This window comes from Papio anubis, chromosome 20 (genome assembly GCF_008728515.1).
Source record: "Papio anubis isolate 15944 chromosome 20, Panubis1.0, whole genome shotgun sequence".
Classification (NCBI taxonomy): Eukaryota; Metazoa; Chordata; class Mammalia; order Primates; family Cercopithecidae; genus Papio; species Papio anubis.
Window position 1 is genome coordinate 49,403,684 of NC_044995.1, and position 22,068 is coordinate 49,425,751.

The window sequence follows — 22,068 nt, forward strand, 5'->3', positions numbered from 1 at the left end:
GGGCGGAGGTAGCCCAGGGAGTGTGAAGGGCCAGCAGGCACCGTGTGGGCCTCGGTCCATGAGCAGCATCTGGCCAGGGTCGGATGACCCAACAGAGCCAGCCTGCGGCCTCCCGCCTTCCCCACAGCTCCGGGGAGCAGTGCTGGCCCCTCCTGTGTTTTCACTTCTACATACCGCCTTCAACCCTGACAACCAGACCCTCCCAAAATCATCTCTGCATACTCCCGGGAAGAGACCCTTCCCTGGCAGGATGTGCAAATGCAGGTGCTCAGAGGAGCTGCGCTGTCCTTGGCCTGAAGCCCTAATGGCTCGGTCCCTCAGGTGGTCCTCCCAGCTCCAACGATTACCCCCTGCCCAGCCTGTCCCTGACGTCCTTCCAGCCTTGGCTAAGCCCATCCCACACGAAGGGGAAGGACGCCACACACCCGGGTGCAGGGGCGCCGTGAGCACACCGTCTGACACACTCGCTGCTCAGAGCCAAGGCAGACGCTGGCCACACACAAGTGAGGCGCCATAAGCGCCCCAGGTTAATACGAAAGGGCTCAGCCCAACAACACCCATCCACCCGAGGGGCCTCCGGTTCCTAATAAAGCTCCTGATGGCTGGGAACTTCTACGTGACGGGAGCATCTTTTGTTGTAAGGTCCCAGGTAGGGTAAAGCCCAAGCTGCAGTAAGAAGCTTAGAGAGAAATGGAGGCAATCATCAAGCAAGTCTCCAAGAAGCCTCCGTGAAAACCCAAAAGCACAGGGTGCAAAGAGCTTTGGGGTGAGTGCACCCCAACTCCACAGAGACACAGCTCTGTGCAGGGCCCTGCAGGCCCCTCCCTGTGGAACCTGCCATGCGGCTGTTTATCTGCACGCTGCATCACACCCTTTATACTAAACCAGGGAAGGGCCCAGCACACCATCACGCCTGATGAGGGGTGGCGAGAGGCCCAGACATGCGGGGCAGGTGGCGTGAAATCCACGCAGCGGGTCGGCATGGAGGACCCTGCCAGCAACGCGCTTGTCTGCTTGTGGGGTACCAGGGTGCTGACCAGGGAATGGGCAGGGCTTGAGGGAGGGGCACAGGATCTCAAGGCTTACTGAGGCTGAGACCGCTGACCACAGACAAAGGAGTCCCTCCCACATGCCAGCGAGGCCGGAGAGCCAGGTAAAGTGCAGCCATGTGCTCAGCCCGGCAGAGCGCCAGGGCCCTCTAGGCTTGACTCTCTGTGGAGAGGGGCTCACCTAAGCTCACGACAGCATAGCCCTTGATGGAGGACTACTCTGTCGATTTCAGACTCCCAAGAGCTGAAAAAGGCGTGAGCCTGGAATGTCTTCCTTCTCAAAGAAAAACAAAACACTTCCAAGCAAGCATTCCAGAGACAGCCCTGCCCCTCTCCACCCACAAGACCCTCCTCCAAGACCCAGAAGCTGCCAGGGCAAAACTGCTAACAGCCACAGGGCTGGAGACAGAGGGACTAACGAAACCCAACTGAGGTCGAAGCAGAGCTGCCAAGGAGCCTGAGGTCGCCCAGGTCCTCCCAGCAGCCTCAGGCAGGAACTCGGACTTCTGGCCGTCAGCCGCCCGCTATAAAAAGAGCCATCACTAGCGCAGGCTGACTCCACACATGCCAATCCCACTTTCCACAACCGGAGTTTCCAATTCTGTCCAGCCTCTGACAGCCTTTGCCAAGAGTTGATAAACATTTCCTACCAAAATAACTTTATGGTGGCCACGGCCAACTCTAAAAGGAAATTTCAGATCAGCTTGCACCATCTAAGAAGAGCTAATTATAGGATGCGTCCTCCTGTCCTCCCCAAGAGCCAAGTCTGTCCTCAGAGCGGAGTGGCTGGGCAGGACTCTGCTTACCTTTTGGTGTCATAGTCAATTAAAACGTAATTCTCCATAGCGAGCTTGAGATCCGGGATTTCTTCACAGACCCATCTGAAACACAGCAGCAGAAACGATCAGGAGGGGTTTGGTTTTTTTGGTTTTGTTTTGTCTTTGGTCTTTTTGTTTGTTTGTTTTTGAGACAGAGTCTCCCTCTGCCTCCCAGGCTGGAGTGCACTGTCATGATTTTGGTTCACTGCGACCTCCACCTCCCGGGTTCAAGCGATTCTCCTGCCTCAGCCTCCCGAGTAGCTAGGATTACAGGCACCTGCCACCACGCCCGGCTAATTTTTGTATTTTTAGTAGAGACGGGGTTAGGCCATGCTGGCCAGGCTGGTCTCGAACTCCTGATCTGAAGCGATCCGCCCACCTCAGCCTCCCACAGAGCTGGGATTACAGGTGTGAAAATCTTGAGCATTACCAGCATGTTCTTAAACACTGCATCCTCTCCAACAGAAAACAAACATCCCTACCACTCCACTCAGAGTGGAGAGAGAAGGGAGGCGTGACTTCAAAACTAAGGCTACGACGTGCACCATGAAGCTGTGACTGAAGTACACTGATTTTACATGGCTTCCAGGCCACACGCCGGTGGCTCCGGGGAGCTAAGTGAATGCACCTGCTACAGGGCTGGTCTAGGGACCCACTGGCCACATCAGAGCTCAAAAAGCAACCGATGACTAGAAACTAAAGTCAACTGGTGCCAGGCGCGGTAGCTCACGCCTATAATCCCAGCACTTTGGGAGGCCGAGGTGGGCAGATCACGAGGTCAGGAGTTCGAGACCAGCCTGACCAACATGAATAAACCCCATCTCTACTAAACATGCAAAATTAGCCAGGCATGGTGTTGCAGGCCTGTAATCCCAGCTACTCAGGAGGCTGAAGCAAGAGAATCGCTTGAACCTGGGAGGCGGAGGTTGCAGTGAGCTGAGATCGCGCCACTGCACTCCAGCCTGGGCACCAAGAGCGAAAACTCCATCTCAAAAATAAACAAATAAATAAAATAAAGCCAACAGGAATTTGAAGAATTAACTAATCCCAAAATACAGCAGAGCTTCATCAACAAACACTGCCAAGAAAAATGAGGCGGAGGGGGCCATAGATGAAGAGACGGAAACAAACCAGCCCATTAAAACTCTTTGACCTCACTTGGATCCTGATACCATATTGAAAAGGATCATGAAGGCCGGGCGCAGTGGCTCTCGCCTGTCATCCCAGCACTGTGGGAGGCTGAGGTGGGTGGATCACCTGTGGTCAGGAGTTCGAGAGCAGCCTGGCCAACATGGTGAAACCCCACCTGTACTAAAAATACAAAATTAGCCAGGTGTGGTGGCACATGCCTGTAGTCCCAGCTACTTGGGAGGCTGAGGCAGGAGAACTGCTTGAACCCAGGACGCGGAGGTTGCAGTGAGCCGAGATCATGCCCTTGCACTCCAGCCTGGGCAACAGAGCGAGACTCCATCTCAAAAAAAAAAAAAAAAAAAGGACCCAATCATGAAAGGGGCATCATCCCTGCAGAACTTACAGACAGTAAGAGGAGAATCAGGGATACTAAGAAACTGGAGCCAGGTGCGGTGGCTGATGCCTGTAGTCCCTAGTACTCGGGAGGCTGGGGCAGGAGAATCACTTCAACCCGGGAGGTTGAGGCTGCAGTGAGCCAAGATCCCGCCACTTCACTCCAGCCTGGGTGACAGAGCAAGACTGTCTCCACAATAAAAACAAAAGAAAATGGTATAAATCCAACAGCCTCAATGAAATAAACATCCCCCGAGGGACACAAATGACCGAAACTGACACAGAAGAAACAACAGCTCCGCAGCTCTACACCTGTCAGAGTTTGCTTCCTAGAGACGGTTCCAGGCCCCGACGGCTTCACTGGCGAATTCCATCAAACACTGACAAGACACAACACTAAACTTACAGAAACTTTTTCAGTTTTTATGCAGCCAGCATCATCCCGACACCAAAACCATAGAGACACAAAGGGCTGGAAAGAAAGGACAAGAAAGGAAACAGCAGACCAACATCCCCTACCAACACACCCCACAATCCCTTAAAAACGTGAGGGAACTGCGCAGTGACACCTCACAACCACGCGCAGCACCTCCCAGGGAGGAAAAGCTGCTTCACTCTAAAATTAGTGACTGCGATTCACCGAAGGAACCAGGACAGAGGTCTGAGCAGCCCCACGTGGGCAGGTGGGAAAGCACGCAGGATGGCATTCGGTGCCATCAGGACAGTACCCCACAAGAGGCCAGAAATGGAAGAGCACGCCTTCCACTTGAAAACTGCACGGGATCAGTCACCGAGCCACTGTGACAGCTGAAGGCCCACTTTCCCCAGCCGCCTGGCCTGCGGCTCTGCAGGAGGGAACGGGGAGGGATGGGGGTTCGGCCTCTGCTCCCCACTCCTCTCGACCTGCTAAGTCCAGCTGGCAGCTTTCCAGAACTCCGAGAGCAGCTTCACTGCCCCCTACCCCACACCAAGTCCCCACCCGGCCACAGACTCCAACCAGCTGGCCAAGACCCGACCTCAGGTTCACGTGCCCCCAAGACCCTCCCACACTGAGAGACACAGCATCCTGTCAGAAGGGCTGCAGTACCTGCCCTCTGTGATTATTGGTGCCTCTCGTCACCCCTCCCCAGCCTGGTCAACACCTACACACCCGGATGACACCGGCAGGGGACCCCACGACACAGATCACGAAAAGCCCCAGGCACTGAGCAAGGCCCTGAGATCGACGCGAGCAAAGCCGTCTGCAGTTACTTCTCACCACATCGTCCAGGAGGTCCTGGCCAGAGCAACTTGGCAAGAAAAACAAGCAGCAAGCAGCCTGAAAGGAGCAGCCGTATGGCGTTCACTGAGTCCCGTGGTTCTGCGCCACAGAGCACGCTAAGGGATACGCGTGGACGCTGCCGGAGCTCAGCACAGGCAAGCCCGGCAGGCAAAAGGGAGCAGTCTTTACACATACTGGCAGCAAAGGACTGTCAAAATGCCACATAAAAAAGCATCAAAGGCCAGGCACCGTGGCTCACACCTGTAATCCCAGTGCTTTGGGAGGCTGAGGCGGGCGGATCACGAGGTCAGGAGTTCGAGACCAGCCTGATCAACATGGTGAAACCCCCGTCTCTACTAAAAATACAAAAATTTGCCAGGCGTGGTGGTGGGCACCTGTAATCCCAGCTACTCGGAAGGCTGAGGAAGAATTGCTTGAACCTGGAAGATAGAGGTTGCAGTGAGCCGAGATTATGCCACTGTACTCCAGCCTGGGTGAGAAAGCAAGACTCCGCCTCGAAAGAAAAAAAAAGCACTGAAACAGGAATACCTGGGGGTGACATTGTTTAAACGCCCCTTTCCCCAAACTGAACTGCAGGCTCAAACCAATTTCTAGAAAAAGCCCAGTTGGCTTTTCTGGAGAAATGGAGAGGCTGATCCTCAAGTGGACATCCAAATGAGGAGAGCCTGGGACAGCCGAACCATCCTTAAACAGCCCTCCCCGCACTTCGGGAGGCCGAGGGGGCTGGATCACTTGAGGCCAGGAGTTTGAGACCAGCCTGGCCAACATGGCAAAATCCCATCTCTACTAAAAATACAAAAATCAGCTGGGCATGGTTGCAAGCACCTGTAATCCCTGCTACTTGGGAGGCTGAGGCAGGAGAATTGCTTGCACCCAGGAGGTAGAAGTTGCAGTGAGCTGCAGGAGGTGGAAGTTGCAGTGAGCTGAGATGGCGCCACTGCACCCCAGCCTGAGCAGCAGAGCGAGACTCTGACCCAAAAAAACAGTAACACTGTGGGAGGACACGCTTGGGACACTGGCCGTATGGGGACTGAATGGTGTTTGCTGTGTAAGAACGTCATCAGTGTTTCTGGGGGAGGTGAGACAGAAAAGGTCTGTGCAGCGTCACATCGTGAGAACCCTGGTCATGTGCTGGGGACGCACAGCAGAAAGCAGCCTCTCCAGGGGGTTTGAGTTTCGAGGCCTCTGCCTACACCACGGATGCCCAGGTGTTGGTGCGCACCCCTGTGCCTGGACCCCTGTTCCCTGCAACACTTAAGCTCCAGATGCACTCCCCAGGAAACACACAAGGTTCAAACAAGACAGTCAGCTCTGAGCCCTGCAGAAGGAGAGTATGCAGCCAGACAGGCACCCTCACCGTCACCGCCTGAGATCCGGGGGCCCGGAGTCTCCTCGGCGAGGCACCCTCACCGTCACCGCCTGAGATCCGGGGTCCCGGGGTCTCCTCCGACCCCAGAAGCCTGTGCGGGCCACTTCCCATGGGGAGCAGATGCAACTCACCTGCTGCCTGAGCACCTCGAGACCCACCAGCAAGAGCCTGGTCAGAGCGGGGCTTCCACACCTGCTGCACCAAGACCCTAGCCCAGAGACCACGTCTGGGTGTCACTGGCAGAACCTGCACAGACAACACTGGCCCGGGGAAGCCACAGTACTGGAGCATTCTTTCTTGTTTGGGTTTTGTTTTTTGAGACAGGGTCTCACTCTGTTGCCTGGCTGGTGGGCGGTGGCACAATCACAGTGCCACGGGTCTCAAGTGATCCTCCTGGGCTCAAGTGATCCTCCTGGGCTCAAGTGATCTTCCCACCTCGGCCCCTCAAGCAGCTGGGACCACAGGCGTGCACCACCAAGCCCAGCTAATTTTTTACTTTCTTGTAGACACAGGGTCTCATTATGTTGCCCGGCCAATCTCCAGCTCCTAGATTCAAGTGATCAACCCTCCCAGCCTCCCAAAGTGCTGGGAGTCCAGGCATGAGCCACCATGCCCAGCTGAGCATTCTTATTTATTTATTTATTTGCAATGGAGTCTCACTCTTATCGCCCAGGCTGGAGTGCAGTGGCACCATCTCGGGTCACTGCAACCTCCACCTCCTGGGTTCAAGCTATTCTACTGCCTCAGCCAACTAGCTGAGACTACAGGCACCCGCCACCACATCCGGCTAATTTTTGTATTTTTTTAGTAAAGACAGGGTTTCGTCAAGTTGCCCAGGCTGGTCTCGAACTCCTGGCTTCAAGTGATCTCCCTGCCTCAGCCTTCCAAAGTGCTGGGATTGCAGACGTGAGCCAGTGCGCACGGCTTGAGCGTCCTTAAAAAGACTGCACGGCCCTATGTGAGGAGCACCCACAGAGGCCCATGCCAGCACAGTCTTGGCCCCTGGCTGCAATAAGAGAAACCCAGGCAGAGAGAGGCGGCTGGCTGCCAGGAGCATGCTGCAGCTGGGCTGGGGCTGGGGCTGGGCGGGGGCTGGGCTGGGGCCCAGCTGCCTGATCCACAGCCCTCCCTCCAACCATAACACCAGGATTCTTTTACGAAGAACAAAGGGGCCCCTACTCCACTGCCTGGTCCACAAATCATGACATTAAAAAAAAGCAGATCCCACATTCTAAGCACAGGCCCTGGGTCAGGCCCACCCTGGCCGACCTACACAAACAATTTCACTGAATCCTCAAACACCCTGGCCAGGGAGGGGCTGCCGGGCCCCAACAGTGAACCACAGGCCTCAGGAGCCAGGGCCTGGCACAGAGCCACCGGCCAAGAGCAGCTCGGCATGGCCCTTGTGGCAGCTGCAGGCCTGGGCAGATGCTGGGCGTGTGCACAGGCGGTGTCCTCACACCCAGCATGCCAAGGAACAGCCCAGCAAGACGCCAGGGCCACATGGACACATGTGGCCTCCCTGCAGGTGCCACACAGTGAGGGTTCTGACCCTGAGCACCTGAGACAGGCAGAATGCCGGCCACCATGGGCAGCTTCCCAGTGGGCAGCAGAGAGGCACCCGGAGGGCCTCCCTGCACTGTCGCTGCAGACCCTGGAGACCAGGCTGGAGCTCACGAGGACGGGATGGCCTCCTCCTCCTGCCCATCCAAGTCATCCCCGGAACGCTCCTCTCTGCACCCATGGGGCAGACACAGGAGGCCGTCAAAGGCACGTGAGGGTGAAGGTCAGCCCAAAACCCACAGTGGGGAGACTGACAAGGAGACAGAGGAAGGCAGTGCAACGCCCCTGGAGGACCACTGGACACCCCACCAGCTCAGGACTTCTGCACCCACTGGCCAGGAACGGAGCTGGAGGAAGCAGCTCTACCTGTCCCTGGGTCACCCCGATCCGCTTCGCAACACCTCCAGGAATCCACCCCTGCGGCAGCCATCCCCACAACAGAGTCTGCAGGGCACGGGTGTCCACGGAAGCGGCCCCAGGCTCTGAAGACAACACGCTGCAGGCCGTGTACTCACCGGATGGTCTCGATGATTTCATGAGCAGCATCGTGATGTTTGTCCTGAGAGAGAGAGAGAGGTTTGAGACGCAGAGCCACCCTCCACCCCGTGAGCCCGTCGCTCTCTTCCCGGACAAGTGATGCCATCAACTTCCCACCTCTTCATTTCCCAACTGGTGCAACTCCCAAGCCCACCACCAGGGGAGACCACCAGAGACATTCCCAGACCCTGGACCACGAAGGGACACAGACCTTGCCAGGGACCTATTCCTGGCATGCTGTGTCCTACCACAGGCAGAGAGCAGGGAGAGGCTAGGATGGAGTCTATGGCCCCCGGCCCTGCTTCTTTCCCACCCTAGAGCAAACGGCTGCCCCAAGCTCCTCCACGTGTCTCCCCATTTTTTCCCTGGAGGTCAGCTGACTCAACACACCCCAAGCCCCTCAGGCCGCGCTATGCAGGACCACCAGGAATTCTCCCGACGCTGCTCCAGCCAGGGAGCTCCAGCCTGGCTGGGAGTCCTGCTTCGGCAAAGGCCTGGTACGTGACTGCAGGTGACGGAGCCTCCACAGGGCCTGTTTCCCCACCTGTACCATGGGAAAAAAACCACTGGGCTAGCCCACTTGGGCGGCCGCGGCATAGCCCAGAACCCGCCACACCTAAAACCAAGTTGCTTGGCCTGACACAGACCCCTCCCTGTGTAGCACCCTGCCCTTCACTCCCTCTACAAGGCCAATGTCAAAGGCAGGTTCCCACCCAGCAGGGCCACCCAAGCCTCTCCGACTCCACATCCACCACCGAGAATCAGAGACCAAGCGCACACCACCAGAACACTTGTGCGCCTTCCACATCGCGCCTGCGTGCCACTGTGCTGATGTAAACCCACAACACACCACCAGAACACTTGTGCGCCTTCCACACCGCGCCTGCGTGCCACTGTGCTGATAGAAACCCACAACAGGCTGGGTGCGGTGAGCGAACCACTTGAGCCAGGAGTTCGAGGCCAGCCTGGGAAACAGCAAGAGCCCATGTCTTTTTTTTTTTTGAGACGAAGTTTTGCTCTTGTTGCCCAGGCTGGAGTGCGATGGCGCAATCTCAGCTCACCGCAATCTCTACCTCCGGGATTCAAGGGATTCTCCTGCCTCAGCCTCCCGAGTAGCTGAGATTACTAGCAGGAGCCACCACACCCGGCTAATTTTGTATTTTTAGTAGAGACGGAGTTTCTCCATGTTGATCCGGCTGGTCTCAAAATCCTGACCTCAGGTGACCCACCACCCTCAGCCTCCCAAAGTGCTGGAATTACAGGCCTGAGCCACCGCGCCCGGCCAGCCCATGTCTTTTTTATAAAAATGAACCATTTTTTTTTTAAAATCCCCATTAGGCAAACGCTATAGCAATTATCAGTTGCAGACGCGACACGCTGGATGTTGCAGTCCACAGGGCGCATCAGAGGTGGCCCAGGCAGCCACACAGCCTCAGTGAGCCTCTCCCAGGGCAGAGGAAAAGCAACCAGCGGAGCACCTGCGGACGCCACCTGACGAAACACAAGGCCAGCGTCACCAGAATGAGACACGCCGCCGCCACGAGCCTCCCAAGGCCCAGCGGGACGCAGCCCCATCTGTGGGGCTCCTGCCGGGATGCAGAACCTCAGCATAATCCTGAGGAGCAGCCCAGCCTGACTGAGGGGTGCCACACAGAGACCCAGCTGGCTCTCCTCCAAAGGCCAGACCATGGGAGACCCCCCCCAGCTTTCCTTATGCACTGAGGGATCAGCCCAGATGGGGGAGACAGGAGACGCAAGGGCTCATGGCAGTGATGGGATGGGACGTATATGCCGCTGAGGCCACAGCTCCACCCACCTCCTGGTTCAGATCAGGGAACTGCCATGAAATAAAGCCACATGGAAAGTCTCTGCGCGGTGCTTTGCAACTTTCTTCTCAGTCTAAAACCACTTCGGGGACGGGCGTGGTGGCTCACGCCTGGAATACCAGCACTTTGGGAAGCTGAGGTGGGCGGATCATAAGGTCAAGAGATCGAGACCATCCTGGCTAACAAGGTGAAACCCCATCTCTACTAAAAATACAAAAAATTAGCTGCGCGTGGCCGGACGCGGTGGCTCACGCCTGTAATCCCAGCATTCTGGGAGGCTGCGGCGGCCGGATCGCGAGGTTAGGAGATCGAGATCATCCTGGTGAGCACAGTGAAACCCTGTCTCTACAAAAAAATACAAAAATTAGCCAGGCGTAGTAGCAGACGCCTGTAGTCCCAGCTACTGGGAAGGCTGAGGCAGGAGAATGGCGTGAACCCAGGGAGCGGAGCTTGCAGTGAGCCAGATCGCATCGCACTCCAGCCTGGGCAACATGACTCCATCTCAAAAAAAAAAAAAAACAAAAACAAAACAAACATTAGCTGACATGGTGGCACACACCAGTAGTCCCAGATAACAATTCGGAGGCTGGAGGCAGAATAGCTTGAACCCAGGAGGCAAGGCTGCAGTGAGCTGGAGATCGCTACCATTGCACTCCGCCTGCTACAGCGCAGACCTCGGCCTCAGAAAAAGTTAAAAAACACTTCAAAGTGAAGTGCGTTTTTGGAGTGTATTTTGTTTTTTGTGGTTTTTGTTTTTGAGCTTGTTTTTTGAGATTTTGAGTCTCGGCTTCTGTCACTTCCAGGGCTGGAGTGTGCAGTGGCCGGATTCGCTTCACTGCAGCTCACTTCTCCCCGGTTCACGCTTATTTTTCCGCCTCAGTTCTCCCGAGGCTGGGACTATTAGGTCGCCACCACCTGGCTAGTTTTTGTATTTTAATAGAGACGGGTTTCACCGTTAGCCAGGATGGTCTCGATCTCCTGACCTCAAGTGATCCATCCGGGCCAGCCCCAAAGTGCTGGGATTACAGGCTTGCCATCATACTGCCTGAGTGTTTTTTTTTTTTTTAGATGAGCCATTTCATAGCCACAGGCTGGTCTCGGTCCTCCGGCCTCAGTGAAGGTCCATCTTGGCCCTCCCAAAGATATGGTGAACGCCATCTCAAGCAAAAAAAAAATACTCAAAAAACTGGCCGGGCATGGTGGCTCACACCTGTAATTACAGCATTTTGGGAGGCCGAGGCGGATGGATCACTTGAGGTCAGGAGTTCAAGACCAGCCTGGCCAACACAGTGAAACCCCATCTCTAATGAAAACACAAAATTTAGCTGGGCACGGCAAGCGCGGCCTGTAATCCCAGCTACTGTTGGGAGGCTGAGCCAGGAGATTCACTTGAACCCAGGAGGCAGAGGTTGCAGTGAGCTGAGACTGCACCACTGCACTCCAGCCTAGGCTACAGAATGAGACTCCATCTCAAAAAAAAATAGCTAGGTGTGGTGGCACACACCTGTAACCCAAGCTACCTGGTGGCTGAGGCAGGAGAATCTCTTGAACCTCGGAAGCAGAGCTTGCAGTGAGCCAAGATCACACCACTGCACTCCAATCTGGGCAGCAGAGTGAGATTCCAGCTCAAAAAAACAAGAAAGGAAAAGATAAATAGGAGGCAGGAGCTGGGGCTGGGCAGAGCGAGGAGCAGGGCAGGCGAGGGTAGCGAGGGAGCAGGCAGCCCTTGCAGGCCCCTGACAAAGTGGAAAATGGGGCCCCTTGCTCAAAGGTGGCTGGGAATAAAACTTCAACACCTAGCCACAGATCATGAGGTCAGGGAATCCAGGCCAGCTCAGCCAACGTGGCAAATTACTAATGGCTATAAATATCATTAGCTCTAATTTAAATAATACAAAAAAATCATTGGTACTACTAATAATACAAAAATTTGACAGCAGCGAGTGGCTGGGATGCCAACCCCAGCCCTTTGGGAGGCTGTGGATCACGAGGTCAGGAGATCGGTGACCATCCTGGCTAACACGGTAAAAAAACCCCGCCTTCCCTATGAAAAATACAAAAACTTAGCCGGCATGGTGGCGGCTCTGTAGTCCCAGCTACTCCGAGGCCAGCAGGAGAAAAGGTGAACCTGGGAGGCGGAGTTTGCAGTGAGCCTAATCACGCCACTACACCCAGCCTGGGTGACAGAGCGCAGACCCCTGGCCTCACCAAAAAAAAAAAAAAAAAAAGAGTATCAGTACTACTACTAATACAAAAATTGTTAGTAGTACTAATAATACAAAAATGAGCCGGGTATGGTGGCGGGTGCCTGTAATCCCAGCTACTGAGGAGGCTGAGGCAGGAGACTTGCTTGAACCCAGGAGGTAAAGGTCGAGGAGCCGAGATTGCACCACCACCCCAGCCTGGGCGCATGAGCAAAACTTTTCTCCAAAAAAAATGTTCCTATGGATTTGACTACTGGCGCGGATGTGGCTAGTGTGGCACGCCTGGCCGTTTCCTATATATTGTGCGCTCTATACAGCTCCGTCCCACCAGCCACATGTTGGGTGCCCATAGCCCTGAGTGGCCAGTGGCTGCTGTCGGGGCAGTGGCGCTCCACACGCCTCCCCTCAAGGGGGAGTCTTCTTCCTGCGGACCCCCGCGGAGTGCTGTGGGATGTTGCAGGGTGCAGCCGGAAGCGCTGGGTTCTGCACATCTGAAGCGAGACCCAGAGGGCCAGCCTCCTCTCTGGTCAGGGGCCGGGGATGGGAGGAAGGGGTGCTGGGCCTGCTCCCTCATGTCGGGGTGCTGCTTCTGAGACCCCTTTCCTCCTGCTCACAGTCAGGGCCCACGGCAGGGTCCCCCTCTCCCTCCTCAGGCTGGAAATCCAGCCTGCTGTGGTCCCTGCATTTCCTGTCTCTCCAGAGTATCTTCCCCGGTGATCATTTGACAGAGGGCCCTGCCTCGCCCAGTTTCGGGGTTTTCTTGTCACGGGGAGTCGCTGTCTCAAAGTGGTGGCCATGGGAGCTGACGTCTGGCTGGCAGAGCGTTTCTGGCTGTGGTTTGAGCGTCCTGAGGCTGCGCAGGATGGAGGGGGCTGTGGGCCCGAGTTCCCCTTCCTGGGATTCACAGCCAAGCGCTTCTCACAGGCCCCGGCCTTACTGGAGCACAGAACATTCCCGGCAGCCAGATGACTCACGGTGTGAGGGCTGGAAACGCTCTGCTTTACAGCGGTGTCACCTGCCCGTGCCTGCTCTCCTTGGCAGCGTGACATTATTTTGAGAGCCACATAAGTGTAGTTCTAAAAATGAGTGCCCCCCAGAAGCAGTAGCAGGGTGAACTCGCCTCTGCAACTCCCGCGAGCCGTGCCCTCTGCCCCACGCCTGTTTCGTCATGGTGCCTCGTTCCCCGTCACTCAGCTAGGGAGACAGTGTCCCCACCAGGCAGTGCGCCCCGAGTTACCGCCCCCATCTCCTCCTTGCTCGTGCTGCCTCCTGTCCGGAGGTGCCCTGTGGTGTGGGCTGCTGTGTGGACCGAGGGCTGGGGGCCAGGGCTTTGTGCAGACTTCACCAGGCTTTTCCGAATCCCGAAAGCCAAGAGGTGACATTCCCTCTAACGGTGGGTGGGTGTGCGGGACCTGGAGGACTCCCGACTGAGAGTGGATGTCTAGGAAAAAGAGCCTCGGCCAAGAGGCGTTTCCAGCACAGACCAGTTCCTAGAGGGCCCAGGGAACAGGCAGAGCCAGGCCACAGAGGTTGGGTGACCACCCCAGGGCCCATGTGTAGAGCAGCACGGTTGGGTTCGTACTCCTGGTCTGTGGGTGGGCGCCTCTGTGCAAAAGAGCCCAGCGCTGGCTTCCAGCTCTTGTGTTGGAGTTCCTTTTTTTTTTTTTTTGAGACGGAATTTTGCTCTTGTTGCTGAGGCTGGAGTGTAGTGATGCGGTCTCAGCTCACTGCAACCTCTACCTCCCAGGTTCAATGGTGCAGTCTCAGCTCACAGCAACCTCCACTTCCTGGGTTCAAGCGATTTTCCTGTCTCAGCCTCCTGAGTAGCTGCTGGGATTACAGGCGTCGGTCACCACGCCTGGCTACTTTTTTGTATTTTTAGTAGAGATGGGGTTTCATCATGTTGGCCAGGCTGGTCTCGAACTCCTGACCTCAGGTGTTCCACCCGCCTCGGCCTCCCAAAGTGCAGGGATCACAGGCGTGAGCCACCACGGCCGGCCCACACCTGGCTAATTTTCGTTTTAGTAGAGACGGGGTTTCACCATGTTGGCCAGGCTGGTCTCGAACTCCTGACCTCAGGCGATCCACCCACTTTGGCCTCCCAAAGTGCTGGGATTACAGGCATGAGTCACCGCGCCCGGCCAGAACAATTTTTTAATTACATGATAAAATGATAATGTTCTAGTTATACTGGGTTAAATAAGTTATGAAAATTTTATCTCCTGGGCCAGATGCAGTGGCCCATGCCTGGGGTCCCAGCAACTTGGGAGGCTGAGGCAGGAGGATCACTGGAGCCCAGGAGTTTGAGGCCACAGCAAATCACGATCGTCACTGTACTCCAACCTGGGCAACACGGCAAGATCTCAACTCTAGAAAGATAAAAAATATTGGCCGGGCGCGGTGGCTCACACCTGTAATCCCAGCACTCTGGGAGGCCGAGGCAGGCAGATCACAAGGTCAGGACATCGAGACCATCCTGGCTAACACAGTGAAACCCCGTCTCTACTAAAAAATACAAAAAATTAGCCAGGCGTGGTGGCGGGCGCCTGTAGTCCCTGCTACTTGGGAGGTTGAGGCAGGAGAATGGCGTGAACCCAGGAGGCGGAGCTTGTAGTGAGCCGAGATCGCGCCACTGCACTCCAGCCTGGGCGACAGAGAGAGACTTCGTCTCAAAAAAAAAAAAAAAATTTAAAAATTAAAAAAGAAGCCAGACACAGCAGCTTATGCCTGTGATCCCGGCACTCTGGGAGGATGAGGCAGGAGGACCTCTTGAAGCTAGGAGTTTGGGATCAGCCTGGACAACATATTGAGACCCTCATCTCTTCAAAAAAAAAATTTTGTTTTAATTAGCTGCGCATGGCAGGTGCGCCTGTATTCTCAGCTATTTGGGAGACTGAAGTGGGAGGATCCCTTGTACCCAAGAGTTCAAGGCTGCAGTGAGCTGTGATCACACCACTGCACTCCAGCCTGGGTGAACAGCGAGACTCTATCTCTAAAAAAACAAAAAACAAAATTTATCTTAGCTTTTTAAAAATGTGGCTACTAGAAACAGTGAAATCACACATGTACCTTATGGAGTATTTCTGCAGCCTTACCTCACAGGACCTAATTCTACCTTCTTAGTTGACAAAGCTTTTTTTTTGGAGTTCCATTCTTGTTGCCCAGGCTGGAGTGCGATGGCGCGATCTCGGCTCACTGCAAGCTCCGCCTCCTGGGTTCAAGTGATTCTCCTGCCTCAGCCTCCCAAGTAGCTGGGATTACAGGCATGTGCCACCACACCCGGCTAATTTTGTATTTTTAGTAGAGACGGGGTTTCTCCACGTGGGTCAGGCTGGTCTCCAACTCCCAATCTCAGGTGATCCACCTGCCTCGGCCTCCCAAAGTCCTGGCATTACAGGTGTGAGCCACCACGCCTGGTCTGACAGAGCATTTTTAGACTTGACCCTGAACCCAAGGTCCACACAGGCCCTGGCCCAAGTCCACGCAGCTAATTCACAGCAGAGCTGGGCCTGGACATCAGACCGTGTTGCTTCCTGGCTGAGCATCTGTCTGCAGGATCAAGGGCAGTGTGAGAAGTGGACTCAGACCTCCACAGGAGGAGGACGGGGCCGTCTGAGAGCTCCAAGGAGAGCTCAGATCAAGGATGGCTGACAAGGCTTCAGCTGACTTGATAGTAACTAGTCCATCTGCAACAGCCCCAGCTGGCTAGGCACAGCTGTGCACGCCTGTAGTCCCAGCACTGCAGGAGGCTGAGGTGGGAGGACCGCCTGAGCCGAGACTTCAAGGTTGCAGTGAGTTATGATCACGCCACTACACTCCAATATTCCATCCTGGGTGACAGAGAGTTCATTTCAAACAAACAAACAAACAGCCCAAGCTACCCAGCAACCAAAGGAGCTCCCTGTAAACATGCAAAGCAACTGGACACTGGAGGTGCTCAGGAGGGGCTGAGGCCACCCACACAGGCCGCTGGGAAGCTGTGCGAGGAAGCTCTGCTCACCAGGCCTCTGCTTTCCTAAAACATGACCAGAGCAACGCCATCTTAAAGTGCATAGCTAGGCACTCGCAAGGCACCTGGAAGGTTCACACTTATGAGCTGACCACCAAGGACACAGAGCATCTGTGGGTGGGGGAGGTCTCCCGGGCAGCCTGCAGAACCCGTGCCCGCTGTACGGAGAGGGCCAGTGTGCAGGGGCTGAAGGGTGGTCGGACGGCACCACCTGGCTGGGCTCCAGTGAGCGTGTCTGTACGTTCCAGGTTTACTCACAACCCCGACCGTTTCTCACACACAGAGGCGCTCAGGAAGACCGGGCACCCTCTGCCTGCCCCCCGAGGATGGCCTGCTCTGTTCAGGGAGCCCTGCTGTGTAAGGGAGCGGCTTCGTGGCTGCTCACCTCAAGTTCTCTCCTCTCTTGGGGTCTGCATTGGGACCCTCCTTCTCCAGCAGCAAAGCGACACGGAGGGAGGCTGGATGTGCTGACCAGAACTCTCCTCGCCCTCGTCTGAGCACGGGCTGTCTGAGCACAGGCTGAGCACGGGCTTACGGCCACCGACCCTCTAGCCTGAGGCCAAGGCCACGGTGTGACAGGAGGGAGGAAAGCAGGGGACTCGTGGGCCTCCTCACAGGGAAAAATGCGCCAGGACGCTAGGGGAAGACCAGCACTGACTGCTGAGGCAACAGCGCTCCCTTTTGGGGTGATGAGAATGTTCTGGAATTAGACAATGGTGAATAGACTAAAAACCACTGAAATGTACACTTAAAACGGGTGAACTTTTTTTTTTTTTGAGATGGAGTCTAGCTCTGTCGCCCAGGCTGGAGTGCAGTGGCGCGATCTCAGCTCACTGCAAGCTCCGCCTCCCGGGTTCATGCCCAGCCTAAAACAGATGAACTTTGATATGTGAATTGTCGTGATAAGGCTGTTATTAAAAAAAGAAAAAAAGGAAAAACATGGTTGGGCGTGGTGGCTCCCGCTTGTAATCCCAGCACTTTGGGAGGTGGGGCAGGCAGACCACGAGGTCAGGAGTTTGAGACCAGCCTCACTAACACGGTGAAACCCCGTCTCTACTAAAAATACAAAAATTAGCCGAGCTTGGTGGCGGGCGCCTGTAATCCCAGATACTCAGGAGGCTGAGGCAGGAGAATGGCGTGAACCTGGGAGGTGGAGGTTGCAGCAAGCCCAGATCTCGCCACTGCACTCCAGCCTGGGCAACAAGAGCAAGACTCCATCTCAAAAAAAATAAAAGAGGAAAAACAAAAGCACAGCAACTGTAGTGCCCCGGCCTGGGCGCAGCACCCTGTCCTGCCTGCGCCTCCGCGCTTGCCGCCCTGCACGCCATCACTCACCCATGGCCTCTCCAGCAAGGCCACCCCTAAGCCCCAGACGAGGAGCAGCAACAGCATGAGGCCTGGCCGTCCATCCCTCTGAAGGGCGGGATGCCCACACAGCCAGCCAGCACGCACCCGTCTGGTGCAACCAACTGAGAAACAGGCTGGCTGCGACTCACACGTGCGCCTCACACATCTCAACCCAACACTGTGGGAGGTCGAGGCAGGCACTCAAGGTCAGGAGTTCAAGACCGCCTGCCACGTGGTGAAACCTCATTCTCTACTAAAAATACAAAATTACCGGGCGCTGTGGCTCAAGCCTGTAATCCCAGCACTCTGGGGAGGCCGAGGCGGGTGGATCACGGTAATGAGATCAGACTATCCTGGCTAATACGGTGAAACCCCGCCCCTCTACTAAAATACAAAAACTAGCCGGGCGGTGGCTGGCTCTGTGGAATCCTGTAGCTACTTTGGGAGGCTGAGGTGGGAGAATGGTGCGGAACCCGGGAGGCTGGAGCTTGCAGTGAGTCGAGATCACCACTGCACTCCCAGCCTGGGAGCAAGAAATGCCAGACTGGCCTCAAAAAAAAAAAAAAAAAATAGAAAATTAGCTGGGCTCCCAGGGTGCACACCTGTATTCCCAGCTATTTGGGCGGCTGAGGCAGGGAAAATGGCTTTGAATCCCTCGGAGGCGGAGGCCTCAGTGAGCCAGATGGCACCATCACACTCCAGCCTGAGTAAAAAAAGAGTGAGACTCTGTGTCCAAAAAAAATTAGAAGAAAGTGGGCTGCTGGGTGGCTCAAGCCTGTAATCCCAGCACTTGGAGGCCGAGACAGGCTGGATCACGAGGTCAGGAGATCGAGACCATCCTGGCTAACATGGTGAAACCTCACTCACTAAAATACAAAAAAACTGGGTAGGCACAGTGGCTCAAGCCTGTCATCCCAGCACTTTGGGAGGTCGAGATCGGCTTTGGATCACGAGGTCAGGAGATTTCTCCAGACTACTGTGAAACCCCGCCCTCTACTAAAAATACAAAAAATCTAGCCGGGCGAGGTAGCAGGTGCCTATAGTCCCAGCTACCGGGAGGCTGAGGCAGGAGAATGGCGAACCTGGGAGGCGGAGCTTTGTGAGTGAGCTGAGATCCGCCACTGCACTCCAGCCTGGGCACAGAGCAAGACCGCCTCAAAGAAAAAAGAAAAGAAAAGTGGCTGGCCAGGTAATGGCTCACGCCTGTGATCCCAGCACTTTAGAGGTTGAGGCGGGCGGATCACTCTAGGTCAGGAAATCATTGACTATCCTGGCTACCATGGTGTGAAACCTCGCCTCCTAAAAAATACAAACAATTAGGCTGGGTATGTTGGCGGGCACCTGTGTCCCAGCTACTTTGGGAGGCTGACCAGGAGAATGGCTGAACTCGGGAGGTGAGCTGCAGGAGCCGAGATCGCCACTGCACTCCCAGCTTGGGGTGACAGATCAAGCACCCATCCTCAAATAAACAAAATGCAACAAAAAATGAGCTAGGGGCCATGGTGGCTCACTTCTGTAATCCCATTCATTTTGGGAGGCTGAGAGGGCGTGGCTGGATCACCTGGAGGTTGGGAGTTTGAGACAGGCCTGGCCAACATGATGAAACTCCGTCTCTACTAAAAATACAAAAATTAGCCAGGCTAATCCTGAGATGCCAGGAAGGATGAGGAGCTGGGCAATCACTCCTGTGATTCCAATGCAGAAGCTGCCCCTTCTTTTCTCCAGGAAGCCCCCACTTGTAACTGCTGCACACACACTCCGGGCACTTCAATCTGTGTCTCCAGAGCTGTAGTCCGCAAACGTGGCCCAAATGCACTCCCATTACGCTACCTTCGCCTCAGGTCCTTTCCTCAGGGGGCCACAGTGGGCAGGGACTGCACGGAGCAAGCCTGGGTCTTGGCCAGGGCCTGCTGGATAATGCATGGCGCTGTGAAGCACCCAGGCACAGCGGGGCTGACCCCTGTGAGAAGGTGCATCTATGTGAACACCAAGCGACACCCCGCGGCAGTCTGTGCCAGGCCATGAAAGGCACAGCTCTTGGCACCGCGTGCCCGCCCTCGGTGGCGGGGCTGCCCCAAGCTCTGTGAGTGCTGAGCAGCATCCTCGGGCTTCCCCCACCCCAGTGGTGACAACCGCAGAGGTCTCCAGATGCCACCAGGTGTCCCCTGGGGGCAGAGCCACCTCCGCCCCTGAGAACTGCTGTTTGAACCTTCCAGGGCCAGGAATTCATCCTTTCAGCCTACAGGCGGGAAGAGGAGGGCTCGGTACAAATCAGGACCAGAAGAGCTCAACGCTGGGCTCCTCCAGGTAAAAGTCTTCGCCAGCGCCACACCGTCTTGCAGTCCTTCCCCTGGAGGACTCCTCTGGGGCCCCTGCTGTACCTCAGGCCCCACCACACAGCCTGAGGCTGAGGCCCAAAGCTTATCAAAGTTACCACCAGCCTGGGGCAACACAGCAAGGCGCCACCAAAAAATACAAAATTCAGCCAGGCGTGGTGGCTCACGCCTGTAATCCCAGCTACTGGGGAGGCTGAGGCAGGAGAATCCCTTCGGCCTGGGAGGCGGGGGATGCAGCGAGCAGAGATCGAGCCACTGCACTCCAGCCTGGGTGACAAAGCAAGACCCTACCTCAAAATAATAAGAGAAATAACACCCAAAAGGACAGGTTCCAGGAGACTCCTGAAGGAGGGTGCGCCCTTCCCCCATGCCTTGCCCTGAGGGTCCCTTTCTCAGTATCATGGGCATCCTACTGATGCTCCTTTATCATTAACCAGAGGACCTAAGTGTTACTGAGTTCTGTGAGCCGCTGAGGCAACGTAATCAAGCCGAGGAAGGGGTGATGGGAACCTGAATCTACAGCTGATCACTCAGAAGCACAGGCCACAACGTGGGGCCTCTAAGTGCCAAGGAAAGTTGGGGAGTCTTGGGGACTGAGCCCTCACCCCGTGGGATCTGAGCCTGTGTCGAGGTAGACATGTTGGAAGTGAGCTGAATCGGGGCTACCCAGTTGGAAACACAGAATTGATGAACCCCTTGGTATACGTATCTGGTTCTGGAACTCCTCTGTGTTGACTGCTGGAGAGCACAGAAGGAACTGTGTTGGGTCCCTCCTATACCCCACAGTGCTGGAAGAGAAAAACAGCTCCAAGCAGTCCGTGCCCAGTAAGGCGTGCAAAATCCATCAGACCCAGAGACAAGAGCAAGGCTTTCAGTCATGTCCCCCAACCACACCAGGGGCAAGTGCGGAAAGGCATCTATCTGTTCCTGCCTCCTGGCCTCGGCCATTGTCTTCCTGTTCCCGGAATCGGTAACACCTAGAGCGACGTGCAGCCATCAATGGCCAATATCACTTCCACACAAATTCTTTTTTCCTTTATCTAATTTTGTTTGTTTGTTTGAGACAGAGTCTCGCTTTGTCGCCCAGACCGGAATGCAATGGCATGATCTCGGCTCACTGCAGCCTCCTCCTCTCAGGTTCAAGCGATTCTCCGGATTACAGACAACCACCACCAAGCCCAACTAATTTTTGTATTTTTAGTAAAGACGGGGTTTCGTCATGTTGGCTAGGCTGGTCTCGAACTCCTCACTGCAGGTGATCCGCCCGCCTTGGCCTCCCAAAGTGCTGGGATTACAGGCATGAGCCACCGTGCCTGGACAACCGTGTGTTTTTTAAACTGAATTTTTTATTTTAAGATAATTTTAGATTTACGCTGTGGAGCTAAAGGAAAGGAACTGGAGCAAAATTAATATAAGTGGAGTGTTTATTTGGGCCACATTTGAGGACTGAAACCTGGGAGTCCAGACTCGAATTACTCCAAATATACACTCTGATGAGCAGCAGTTAACAAGCAGATTTTTTTTTTTTTTTTGAGACGGAGTTTCGCTCTGTCGCCCAGGCTGGAGTGCAGTGGCCGGATCTCAGCTCACTGCAAGCTCCGCCTCCCGGGTTCACGCCATTCTCCTGCCTCAGCCTCCCGAGTAGCTGGGACTACAGGCGCCGCCACCTCGCCCGGCTAATTTTTTGTATTTTTAGTAGAGACGGGGTTTCACCGTGTTAGCCAGGATGGTCTCGATCTCCTGACCTCGTGATCCGCCCGTCTAGGCCTCCCAAAGTGCTAGGATTACAGGCTTGAGCCACCGCGCCCGGCCAACAAGCAGATTTTTAAAGGAAAAAAAGAGCTGGGAGTGTGGCTCACACCTGCAATCCCAGCTACTTGGGAACCCAGGAGGCGGAAGCTGCAGTGAGCCGAGATTGGGCCACTGCACTCCATCGTGGGAGAAACAGCGAGTCTGTCTCAAAAAAAAAAAAAAAAACAAAAAAAACACTCCCCAGAAGCTAGGCTGGAGTGTCTGTATCACCTGCAGAGTTTCGGGACAACCCACCCCCACCCCCCCAGTGCCCCCTGCAACCTCTTTTAGGCCACCAGGAACAAAACAGTGTACATTTGCTATAAAATGGAGCACTGGGTTTTTTCTATTATTCCTTCCTTTTTAAAGCAACTCCTTTACTCACACAAAGCTGCCTAAAGGTTAATCTGCCT

General features: G+C 55.3%; 1 protein-coding gene across 7 annotated transcripts in view; it reads right to left on the bottom strand.

Annotated features, from left to right (window-relative positions):
• Window positions 1–22,068, bottom strand: part of DOT1L (DOT1 like histone lysine methyltransferase) — a 71,960-nt gene that overhangs the window by 44,370 nt on the left and 5,522 nt on the right. For 3 of the 7 annotated variants that reach the window (XM_003914612.5, XM_009193101.4, XM_031660149.1), the window contains exons 2-3: window positions 8,121–8,164; window positions 1,856–1,930 (exon numbers count right to left, since the gene is read on the bottom strand). In XM_003914612.5, the coding sequence (XP_003914661.2) occupies window positions 1,856–1,930; window positions 8,121–8,164 (119 nt within the window). Of the gene's footprint in view, window positions 1–1,855; window positions 1,931–8,120; window positions 8,165–8,532; window positions 9,136–22,068 lie in introns of those variants that run through there. The other 4 variants (XM_031660148.1, XM_009193100.4, XM_009193102.4 and 1 more) reach the window with 4 other exon arrangements.